Source organism: Nicotiana tabacum, chromosome 9, assembly GCF_000715075.1.
Source record: "Nicotiana tabacum cultivar K326 chromosome 9, ASM71507v2, whole genome shotgun sequence".
NCBI lineage: Eukaryota > Viridiplantae > Streptophyta > Magnoliopsida > Solanales > Solanaceae > Nicotiana > Nicotiana tabacum.
Window position 1 is genome coordinate 31,732,285 of NC_134088.1, and position 13,351 is coordinate 31,745,635.

At 35.4% G+C, this 13,351-nt stretch overlaps 1 protein-coding gene across 1 annotated transcript in view; it reads right to left on the reverse strand.

Annotated features, from left to right (window-relative positions):
* Nucleotides 1-972: 972 nt before the first annotated feature.
* Nucleotides 973-13,351, reverse strand: part of LOC142163841 (polygalacturonase-like) — a 43,999-nt gene continuing 31,620 nt past the window's right edge. The window contains exons 4-5 of the mRNA XM_075220986.1: nucleotides 1,520-1,564; nucleotides 973-1,218 (exon numbers count right to left, since the gene is read on the reverse strand). Coding sequence (XP_075077087.1) covers nucleotides 973-1,218; nucleotides 1,520-1,564 — 291 coding nt within the window. The remainder of the gene's footprint in view (nucleotides 1,219-1,519; nucleotides 1,565-13,351) is intronic.

Genomic DNA, 13,351 nt, shown 5'->3' on the forward strand with positions numbered 1-13,351 from the left:
TCGATTTTATGGGTTCTGTCCAGGCCTTTCCGCATCTGCGAACACCTGATCGCATCTGCGGTTTCTGCTTTTGCGGAAATGGGGCCGCTTCTGCGGGATGGGGCGCTTCTGCGGCTTCGCAGATGCGGCAAAAGTTTCGCATCTGCGCACACTTCCCAACCCCTTCCCTTTCGCTTCTGCGAGGCAAAACTCGCTTGTGCGAGCTCGCATCTGCGGTCTAAAATCCGCATGTGCGATTACACCAGAAGGACAAAATTTTAGATTTTTCCTTAAGTTCAAATTTTGATCCGTTAACCATTCGGAATCCACCCGAGGCTCCCGGGACCTCAACCAAATATATCAACAAGTTCTAAAACATAAATAGACTTACTCGGATTCTCAAATCACATCAAACAATATCGAAATAACAATTCATACCTCGATTCGAACTTTTAAGTTTTCAAATTTTTCAATTTACAAATCTTATGCCAAAACATATTAAATGAATCCGGAATGACTTTAAATTTGGCACACAAGTCATAAATGACATAACAGAGCTATTCAAATTTCCAGAACCGGATTCCGACCCCGATATCAAAAAGTCAACTCTGTGGTCAAACTTGGAAATCTTTAGCCTTTAAATTTCTAGTTTCCGTTAAATGGTCATAACTTGAGCTAGGGACCTCCAAATTAAATTTCGGGCATACGCCCAAGTTTCAAATCACTATACGGACCTACCGGAACTGTCAAAATACTGATCCGGATCCGTTTGCTGAAAATATTGACCAAAGTCAACTCAGTGGAGTTTCAAGGCTCTATTTCACATTTTAATCAATTTTTCATATAAAAACTTTCCGAAAAATTATACGGACTGCGCACGCAAGTCAAGGAATGATAAATAGTATTTTTCGAGGTCTTAGAACACAAAATTAATTATTAAATTTAAAAATGACCTTTAGGTCATCACAAAATAAATACCATTATTAGAACATGCTATATCACATATTCATATACACTAATTAAAATATTGCCGCAAGCAAGATCACTGCTATGGATAACAACATTTTGGGAGCTCTGAAGGTGAATTCCATCTGTATTGGGGCTATCTTCTGGGGATGAAACTTTGATACCAGAAACTTGAACAGTCACACAACTATCAAAATTTAGATGTGCTTTTGGGCTGTTTTGGATTGTTATGCCTGTTACTACGACATTAGAACTCCCATAAAACCTCAGAGCCTGCACAAAATGAAAATCCACTTAAGGAACTTTAATAAGCCTTCTACTTTTTGTTGCATGATTTGGTACATATATATATAATTGATTTTAAGTTATACACATCATTAGTATAAAGAATTGTTTTACATTATCATGTCATCCAACTAAAGGTAAATATTCTTAAAACGTGAGATTTGTAATCTAAAAAATAAGACAGGTTTTCTGCTATAAAGTTAAATATGACCTGATGGAGGTAAAAAAATTCTTTATGGTAACAGTGTATATTACTTAAACTCTATGTAATTTAGCAGACGGAACTTACTGTTGGTCTAGTTGTGGGCATTTTTCTTTTTGCTGTGCTACTTGTCTGTCCAAGCACCATCAGAGGCAATTAAGCAATAAAAAGTAACAGTGTTAGGGCTTAATTCTGGTAATTTTATTTATCGGGATATTTCTAATACTGATTTGCAGATTTATACATAGAACAAGGAAAAATGCTAGCTATTACTACCATGCTATTTACATGGTTCGGACCAGGCAAAATTTCTTTAAAAGTATTATTACTAAATTACATGGTTCAAGACTATGATGGACTCTCCTTTTCACCATTAAATCATGTGACCCTATAGCGCCCCATTTTCTCGCGAAAGTGGGATTTGATATGTGACAACTCTTTTAAAGGGGTATTAAAAGAGAAGAGTCGTCACCTAACGATTTTTAAGGTGTGTTAGGGCACCTATTTGCAAATAATTCTGAGCTACATTACCAAAGATCGGGTGAGGGTTCAAATAACCTCAAAGAAAAGGTGTTAGGTACTCTTCGAGCTTCACAACTGTGGTTCCCGGCCGAATTTTAAACTATGTGAGGATTATTGGGTTAAACTAATCAAACTAATAATTACTATTAACCTATATGACTTAGGTGATTAGATATGTTAGTCTATATATATATCTATCTATATTATTATAAAAGTATGAATAAAATATTGGATTACAAAAATAACCTTTTTATATTAAACATAATAACTCACAATAAAAGGACATAATCGAAATTCTAGACGTTAGCTTTGTAATCCTATTAGTTTTAGGACATAATACTTCACGTTAGGAATCCTACATGATTACCTTTAGGAATCCTATTAGTATAATTATTTTCGGGCATAGATATTAGCCTTGTAATCCTATTACTTTTAGGATGTGCTTCTTAAAAAGTTCCTATTACTAATTTAATTTGAAAACGTGTTATATTGTCCAAATTCATTTAGAAACAGGAGAGCCTATATTATTATAAAAGCACGAATATAATATTGATAGACCAAAATACCCCTAAAATATTTAACAAAAGAACTCATAGGGAAAGTAAATAGCTATAATAACTTATTTTTTTGGACTACAATAACTTCTATGTTAAATTTTTTAATATTTAAGATTTTAAAATTAATACAATTTGGTCTATTGAATTCTTATTAAAAATATGTAGGAAGGTTTAATAAAATCAATTTCATAAGAATCCTCCATATTGGTAATACATTACCACTTTATAATATTCAATACAAAAAAAAGTAATGCTAAACGGACTGCATAAAGCGTTGAAATTGAGAAAAAAATCCCCACAATAATATATTATTATATTATATTATATTTGAACTGCTTTTCTACTCAAATAATTTTTTTTATTATTAATTTTTCGTGTAATATAGAAAAATATACCAAGTTATTAAAGAACAACTAAGAAAATATTTAAGAATATAAATGTGTGAGAAATGAAAGGAAAATGTTGGTAAGAGCCAATACCACTAATGATTTTGAAAACATATAGATCTAAAAGTGGAATGTCATCGATTTTTTTACTCTTTGAAAATAAAATTTATGGTGGATAAAATTATAATCACGGTTAAATATTCAAACATGCGATGAACTAATATTAAGAATCTAAATCAGCAGAAAATAAATTATATTTTATGTTAAAACTAAATAATTAAATCTTTCAATTAACTATTTAGCAAGAGAATCCAATTAAATTATTTTTTAAATTCATCATACGAGTAAATTTATTTTTTAAATTGAAAAAAAAATAGAATATTAAGAAGGACATACAAGTCTTTGAGGAAGCATAAACAAAGCTAAATCCTGAACAAGAATAAGTTTTCAAGAATATATTATAAAAAATCTATCCTAGTATAGCGAGATTATCCTTTATAGATGCCTCCGGTGGAATCGAAATAATATTCTTATGTCATGCATTACTTGCAAGTGTCATATCAAGAGGCATGCTATTGTTAGCAATAAGAACAAGTGGTGTACCAACAACGATTTTATTATGAGATCGTGCAACTCACTTCAGATTTGATATACCTCTTCAAATAACTGAAATAACCATCACAAATATATCACATCAGATCAATAGTACAAAATTTATAAAGAAAGAAAAAGTGATAATATGGGATGGAGTGCTTTTGGCTAAGCGTCAGACGATCGAAACAATCGCCCAGAGTTTTAGAGATATATTGGATATCGATGAACCGTTTGGTAGAAAAGTAATAGTTTGGGAGGTGATTTCTGTCAAGTACAATCAGTAGTTTCAAAAATGACCAAAGCAGAAATTATAAAAGCTAGCTTACCAAAATTATACTTATGACCTCAAATGAAAAATATTTAAATGACAAGAAATGTAAAACTAAGAAAAGATCCAACATTTAGTGACTTCTTGCTTCGTGAACGAAGAAGAGCATCCAATAAAAGATTATTTGATTTTTCTAGAACACTTGGTTATCAACCCCAATGGTAATAGTAGTACATTTAATAAGGAAAATATTTTCATCACTAGATTAAAAGATAATTTGTGTAAATTACATGATAGAAATTAAAGAGCTATCTTAGCGAGTAGAAATGAATATGTTGATCAACTAAATAAAATGTTGATTGCTAAGTTTTATGGTAAAAACAAAATATTATTCATTTTGACTCAATAGAAGATGATACCAACAATAACTACCAAGAAGAATACTTAAATACTTTAATACCAATTGGCCTTCTACCGTACATGTTTGTTGTCAAGTTTATTATTTCTTTCGTATGTTAGTGTCACCATATATATAATAAAATAAGTTAAAATTGATCTTCCATTGTATATAGGTTTATGCCCGTCATGATATTGAAAACATAGATCAGCGCTGAATAGCTTATGTAATAGTACACATATGGTATATAAAAGTTTTGACAATAACGTCATACATGCAGAACTTGTGATACTGGTCAATATGCATCTAAGTATGTGTTTATCCCCGAATTCAACTTTCATCTTCCGAAACTAAAGAATATCCTTTTAAATTTGAGTGAAAATAATTTTCAGTATGTTTATATTTTGCAGTTATAATAAATAAAGCACAAGGACAAACATCCTAAATATTGAACTATATTTAACACAATAGTAACCAAAGCATTAGAAGGAAACATATACAAAATAACACTGTCTATAAAGAACTGTTCAATAAGATACTATCACATTAGATACCTTTAAACTACAATACTTAATTATCTACTTAACATGACTAAAATTAATTATTTATTTAATTAAATTTTATTGTTTCTTCATATAAATAAATATTTAAACTATTATGTGCCATTATTAACGTGTAACGTACGTTTATAAATACTAATGCGTGCTTATTTAAACGAGCTTAAAAGGAAAAGAAAGAACAACATCTCATTTTGAATTGCTAAATGCGTGACAGATTATAAAATTCAACGAGACAACGGCTAACGAAACGAATATAGAAAGTAACCAATTACTATTACACCAAGGCTTTCGGATACACTTTTTAAAACATGAGAACTACAGAGTTTTGAGAGTATGGTAACGTAAAATTAATAAAAAATGTACAAAGCAATACACGCGATAGAGAGACAACGAAGTAAACGGGATCATTAAATAACGGGGACCTAAATTTTTAAGCTTAATGGATAAACTCCCGTATAAAGTCTACTAAGATCTTTATAGCCAAAAGTGCAATGGGTATTCGGGCAATTTGTGTATCATGTCCGCTACCCTCATTACTATATTTAAGTTGTTACTTAAAGCGCACAAGTTGATTCTAAATCGTGTCTTAATAGGTCTACCCGTCCCATTCCTATAGTCCAGAAGGCGTTGGACATTATCTAAAGGGAAGTTCTAAACTTAAAGAAAAGTTCAGGTTTCTATTTCTATTCTTATTGACGTCACATAAAAGGAAGCACATTGAGACATAACCAAGTAACACATAAGGCAAATAAGGGCTCGACCTCCAAATTAATTAAAAAATCGATTAGACTCCTAAAATATCTCAAACTTCTTAATGCAATGCCCGAACTAGATGAGAGAACAAAGTAAAGTTGTGAAATAAACTAATGTAGAAATGGTCAAAAGACTAGACTTCCGATTTTTATTCCTTAACCCTTGTAAGAGACAGATAGCATGCTTGGATTCTTTCATTCGAAGTAAATCAAAATAGGAAAATGGAAGTGTGTCTTCTGGAATAGGCAAAAGTCAAAACATTTGAGCAAAACACTATAAGTAGAGAAAGGATAAAAATTTGAAAAGAAACACGTTTGAGCAAAACATTACTAGTAGAGAAACGATAAAAATATTGAAAAGAGACGTGGCTGATATAGCACTATATTTAGAAGGTTTAACACTTTTAAGAGCCTATGACACTACTCGAAATTATTAGAGAAATAAATAAAAGTATGCAAGGCAAAAATCTGATTCAGCTATATTAAACTTATTAAACTACCTAAACATATTAGTGGGGGTCAAAATGCTTCTCTGATTTATAAATTACAGTCTTTAAATATAAAAATAAATCTCACTCAGCACATAAACACACTTAACAGACAAGTAGCCAGCAATTGTCCCATTTTCCACTGATTTCACAAGTTGACCCAAAGCCTCCTATTAAATCTCCTGCCAAACGCACAAAAATACACAGAGTTGTCCCAGAGACACATCGGGACAGATTCACAGAGATTTTTACTACAGAAAAGTTTTTGCTTTATTAGTTCCTAATGGCGTAATCTGTAATGATATGGTCAGAAAACAGATAGTTATAAGATACACTCTAAGTCACTGATTTGGCAGAAACAAGTTAGGAAAGAAATGGTATCCTGGAGGCATGACATCTAAAGCATGTTCAGACAATAACATTAAAATCACCAAACCAGAAAGTATTATCCATGGCTTTCAGGCGTACTTCTTCATTTGGAAACAAGAAATATATACTGCTATTCAATTCTAAAAAATGATAAGACTCCTAATGACATTGTATCTAAACAAGAACGCTCGGGCAATAGGGTTAAGCATGTGAAAACAACCAAATATGATCCTGTAACTGGCTTTAAATAAATTTGTTTAACCCGAAAATACCATTCCTAAAGCATGATATCTAGTTGGCGCACACATTCTGGTATGAAAATTGAAACCACATAAAGGAGAAGACAATATCCCTGACTTTTGGGTACCTACTTATTCACAAGATCATTCCAAGATATTTAAATACATTACTTCAGAATTAATGGATTTCCTGAGTGTCACCTCTTGTTAGAGCAGAATTAACCTTATAACAGGCTTTCTAGGCCATGTAAATTTAGACAGATTCAGGCAGAAGCTAGTTATGCTATAATTCTATAGTCGTGTCTTCAAACACACGAAGTTATAAGATATACGTACAGTCAAAAAATCACATTACACCAGGGATTTAAGGGAGCGTACCTGGCCTTCAAACCTAGCACGCTTTCAATGGAGTGTCGCACGGCACTCGGCGTGGTTAAGAACACAAGCACAAACGAGAATACACACATGAAAGTGTAGAATTACAGTAAGGGAGAGGACCAATTAAACTACATGCTTCCTAGCCGAATGCTTTGTGCATTCAAGCATTGTGAACTTAAATAAAATAAACCGATCAATCTACATATAACTACCACATAGAAATTTAATGCATCGTTAAAGAAACTAACCAATTGGAGAGCGGAATAACAATATAATAAGAAGATTAGAAATCCAGTAACTTCAACAGCAACAAGTAAGGCAAATACTCCAGGGGTTATCTAATGGGTTGTAATGGGTCATGACTTCTACCTAGGTGGTTATCTAATGGGTTGTAAACTCTAGGGCAAATTTAATTAGTTGGGGTCGTGATGTAGCAATCACATTCGGGTACTCACTATATCCCTCTCGGTAGTTTGAGTGATTTTGTCCAATTTGGCTTTCTCAAGTCCAATTGGGTATTTGCACAATACAAGTGATATTAGCTCAATTCGGGTATTACCATCTCTAAGTTTAACTCTTTAATTGGGGCTATCAATTTCTTGAGTTCACCCTAATTTCTTGTTAGCCAAGTTTTCCTAGACTTCGTCTCTCTTTCTCAAGTAGAGGCTAAGTCAAATAGGCACAAATCAATGTTTGCAAACATTGATTCTAGGGTTCAATCATGAACAAGGCTAAATATCACTAACCCAATAAAAAATAAGCCCTAAATTAAACACCCATCAAATACCCACACAAGGAGTGGGTCACAACCCTAGCTAAAGATTTAGCTACTCATAAAAGGAATAGAAATCAAAGAAGAAATTAAGATAGAATGCATATTAATTGATTAGAGAAAGAAAATCTAATGTATAGATGTTAAACCAGTACAAAAATCCTCAAAATAACAAAGAAAACGGCTCAGGTGCTCTTCTCCAAAGTCACACCCTAAAAATGATAAAAAGTTCTATTTGTACTAAGCTGAAAATATCTAACAAAAATGACCCTGCGGAGGTTGTGCGGTCGCATAATTCTGGTGCGGTCCGCACATTGAGCTTCTGCTGCCGCACAATTATTGTGCGGTCTGCATTCTTGAAATTTTGGGCTTGGAACTTCGGGGCTTCTATGGTCCGCATAAAAACGAGTGCGGCCGCGCTTCTGATTGTGCGGCTGCATAAAAATGATGTGGTCCACACTCGTTGATTTTGGACTTAAATCCAACTCTCTGATTCTTCACTCCTATGGACCGCATAATAGAGAGTGCGGCCGCAGAATGAGTGCGACCGCACTTGATATTCCGCGGCCGCACAATTTTGGTGCGGTCCGCACTCCTTCAGTTTGCCCAAATACCATTCTCTGAATCTCCTCTCTACGGCCGCAATAGAATTGTGCGGTCTGCACTGCTGGCCTTTTTGACCTGTTTTGGTTCTTATTCACTTTTGACTCCTTTATGAGTTGATTTTGACTTTTTTGGCTCATATCCTAATATTTCTGCAAGTAAGCACATTTTGTTAGTTTCAGGAAATGCCTTTAAGCATTTTTGAGCTAAATCGCAAGTAAAAGAGAGCAAATAATCAGTCAAAATCCCTACTTATCAACTCCCCCAAACTTAAGCTTTTGCTTATCCTCAAGCAAATAAGGCAATTCCCAGCTCCACTAGAAAAAGAGATATTTCAGCTGGCTTAAGGTGAATCAATCACACATCAATTGGGACCAACAAGAGTTGACTCTATTCATCAAGGAAGCTCGCTCTTTCACATAGGTCATTGAGGATCCAAACTCCCCCTCTACTCTCTCTTAGCACGACTCTCTTTAGAAAGCAACACTCGATACAAGGATTGTGAAAAGTTTGCTCATCTCTCTCAAAAGAATACCACAAGTCCGGCTCTAAGTACCATAAGCTTGCCCCTTATGTAAATCACTACTAATGTAAGCTCACCCAACTTGAAATCATGTAGGGCTTTTGCAGGATGTAATGAGGGCTTTTGGACCAACGTAGGACTTGTTGGAATAGAATGGTTTCATTTTTCCTTAAGCACTCAATTTTCTATTTTCGGCACATACTTTCTCGACTCTTTGAGTCATTTTCTTCTTCCTCGGGGGAACTAGAGAGACGTAACGTCACTCTTTCTTGATCATGACATTCATTTTTCTCCTTTTCTATTTACTTCAGTCTTTTATCCCTACTTTCTTCTGAATTCCCTTCAACTCTTCATTTTATTCACTTTTTTTTCTTCATTTCTTTCTCTTCTTTTTACCTTTTATCACTTCAAACTCCTCGTCTCTCCCACAAACTTATGTTTTTGCCCATTGTTTCTCAAGAATACTAAGGAAAGATCGGGTGCCAAGAGAGAGTCACTGCAGAACGGATAAAGGCTTGTAACATAGTTATTGAAAGAAAAAGGCTTCGGATTAAAGGGGTTGATTAGGGTTATCATATTGGTAGGCTATGGAAAAATTGATCTCGGCTAAACCCGCACCATAATTAAGTCGTGAGGCGGTCGATGCAATAATAAACCCAACGAAGGTCGGGATTGAATTCACAGGGAGTTAGAATATGGGATTAGGTATATATCTAAGTTAATTATAAGTTTTGGCTCCAATTACACTTCCACAAACTTGATTGGTCTTCTACTTCTACTTTACTCTATTGTTTGCAAGTATAAAACTAAGGACAATATTTTTGGTTTTGAGTTTTTCAAATGATTAAAAGGGACTAGGGTCGTGACTTCTACCTAGGTGGTTATCTAATGGGTTATAAACTCCAGGGCAAATTTTATTAGTTGGGGTCATGATGTAGCAATCACATCCGGGTACTCACTCTATACCTCTCAGTAGTTTGAGTGATTTTGTCCAATTTGGCCTTCTCAAGTCCAATTGGGTATTTGCACAATATAAGTGATATTAGCTCAAGTCGGGTATTACTATCTCTAGGTTTAACCCTTTAATTGGGGCTATCAATTTCTTGAGTTCACCCTAATTTCTTGTTAGCCAAGTTTTCCTATACTTCGTCTTTCTTTCTCAAGTAAAGGCTAAGTCAAATAGGCACGAATCAATATTTGCAACCATTGATTCTAGGGTTCAATCATGAACAAGGCTAAATATCACTAACCCAATAAAAAATAAGCCCTAAATTAAACACCCATCAAATACCCACACAAGGGTTGGGTCACAACCCTAGCTAAAGATTTAGCTACTCATGAAAGGAACAGAAATCAAAGAAGAAATTAAGATAGAATGCATATTAATTGATTAGGGAAAGAAAATCTAATGTATAGATGTTAAACCAGTACAAAAATCCTCAAAATAACAAAGAAAACGGCTCAGGTGCTCTTCTCCAACGTCACACCCTAAAAATGACAAAAAGTTCTATTTGTACTAAGATGAAAATATCTGACAAAAATGACCCTGCGGAGGTTGTGCGGTCGTATAATTCTGGTGCGGTCCGCACATTGAGCTTCTGCTACCGCACAATTATTAGGCGGTCTGCATTCTTGGAATTTTGGGCTTGGAACTTTGGGGCTTCTATGATCCGCATAAGAATGAGTGCGGCCGCGCTTCTGATTGTGCGCCCGCATAAAAATGATGTGGTACACACTCCTTGATTTTGGACATGAATCCAACTCTCTGATTCTTCACTCCTGTGGACCGTATAATAGAGAGTGCGGCCGCAGAATGAGTGCGACCGCACTTGATAATCTGCGGCCGCACAATTTTGGTGCGGTCCGCACTCCTTCAGCTTGCCCAAATACCATTCTCTGAATCTCCTCTCTACGGCCGCACTAGAATTGTGCGGTCCGCACTGCTGGCCTTTTTGACCTATTTTGGTTCTTGTTCACTTTTGACTCCTTTATGAGTTGATTTTGACTTCTTTGGCTCATATTCTAATATTTCTGCAAGTAAGCACATTTTGTTAGTTTCAGGAAATGCCTTTAAGCATTTTTGAGATAAATCGCAAGTAAAAGAGAGCAAATAATCAGTCAAAATCCCTACTTATCAACTCCCCCAAACTTAAGCTTTTGCTTATCCTCAAGCAAATAAGGCAATTCCCAGCTCCACTAGAAAAAGAGATATTTCAGCTGGCTTAAGGTGAATCAATCACACATCAATTGGGACCAACAAGAGTTGACTCTATTCATCAAGGAAGCTCGCTCTTTCACATAGGTCATTGAGGATCCAAACTCCCCCTCTACTCTCTCTTAGCACGACTCTCTTTAGAAAGCAACACTCGATACAAGGATTGTGAAAAGTTTGCTCATCTCTCTCAAAAGAATACCACAAGTCCGGCTCTAAGTACCATAAGCTTGCCCCTTATGTAAATCACTACTAATGTAAGCTCACCCAACTTGAAATCATGTAGGGCTTTTGCAGGATGTAATGAGGGCTTTTGGACCAACGTAGGACTTGTTGGAATAGAATGGTTTCATTTTTCCTTAAGCACTCAATTTTCTATTTTCGGCACATACTTTCTCGACTCTTTGAGTCATTTTCTTCTTCCTCGGGGGAACTAGAGAGACGTAACGTCACTCTTTCTTGATCATGACATTCATTTTTCTCCTTTTCTATTTACTTCAGTCTTTTATCCCTACTTTCTTCTGAATTCCCTTCAACTCTTCATTTTATTCACTTTTTTTTCTTCATTTCTTTCTCTTCTTTTTACCTTTTATCACTTCAAACTCCTCGTCTCTCCCACAAACTTATGTTTTTGCCCATTGTTTCTCAAGAATACTAAGGAAAGATCAGGTGCCAAGAGAGAGTCACTGCAGAACGGATAAAGGCTTGTAACATGGTTATTGAAAGAAAAAGGCTTCGGATTAAAGGGGTTGACTAGGGTTATCATATTGGTAGGCTATGGAAAAATTGATCTCGGCTAAACCCGCATCATAATTAAGTCGTGAGGCGGTCGATGCAATAATAAACCCAACGAAGGTCGGGATCGAATTCACAGGGAGTTAGAATATGGGATTAGGTATATATCTAAGTTAATTGTAAGTTTTGGCTCCAATTACACTTCCACAAACTTGATTGGTCTTCTACTTCTACTTTACTCTATTGTTTGCAAGTATAAAACTAAGGACAATATCTTTGGTTTTTAGTTTTTTAAATGATTAAAAGGGACTAGGGTCGGGACTTCTACCTAGGTGGTTATCTAATGGGTTATACACTCCAGGGGAAATTTTATTAGTTGGGGTCATGATGTAGCAATCACATCCGGGTACTCACTCTATACCTCTCAGTAGTTTGAGTGCTTTTGTCCAATTTGGCATTCTCAAGTCCGATTGGGTATTCATGCAATTCAAGTGATATTAGCTCAAGTCGGGTATTACTATCTCTAGGTTTAACCTTTTAATTGAGGCTATCAATTTCTTGAGTTCACCCTAATTTCTTGTTAGCCAAGTTTTCCTATACTTCGTCTCTCTTTCTCAAGTAGAGGCTAAGTCAAATAGGCACGAATCAATGTTTGCAACCATTGATTCTATGGTTCAATCATGAACAAGGCTAAATATCACTAACCCAATAAAAAATAAACCCTAAATTAAACACCCATCAAATACCCACACAAGGGTTGGGTCACAACCCTAGTTTAAGATTTAGCTACTCATGAAAGGAATAGAAATCAAAGAAGAAATTAAGATAGAATGCATATTAATTGATTAGGGAAAGAAAATCTAATGTGTAGATGTTAAACCAGTACAAATATCCTCAAAATAACAAAGAAAACGGCTCAGGTGCTCTTCTCCAACGTCACACCCTAAAAATGACAAAAAGTTCTATTTGTACTAAGATGAAAATATCTGACAAAAATGACCCTGCGAAGGTTGTGAGGTCGCATAATTCTGGTGCGGTCCGCACATTGAGCTTCTGCTACCGCACAATTATTGTGCGGTCTGCATTCTTGGAATTTTTGGCTTGGAACTTTGGGGCTTCTATGATCCGCATAAAAATGAGTGCGGCCGCGCTTCTGATTGTGCGCCCGCATAAAAATGATGTGGTATACACTCCTTGATTTTGGACATGAATCCAACTCTCTGATTCTTCACTCCTGTGGACCGCATAATAGAGAGTGCGGCCGCAGAATGAGTGCGACCACACTTGATAATCTACGGCCGTAGAATGAGTGCGACCACACTTGATAATCTGCGGCCGCACACTTTTGGTGCGGTCCGCACTCCTTCAGCTTGCCCAAATACCATTCTCTGAATCTCCTCTCTACGGCCGCACTAGAATTGTGCGGTCCGCACTGCTGGCCTTTTTGACCTGTTTTGGTTCTTGTTCACTTTTGACTCCTTTATGAGTTGATTTTGACTTCTTTGGCTCATATCCTAATATTTCTGCAAGTAAGCACATTTTGTTAGTTTCAGGAAATGCCTTT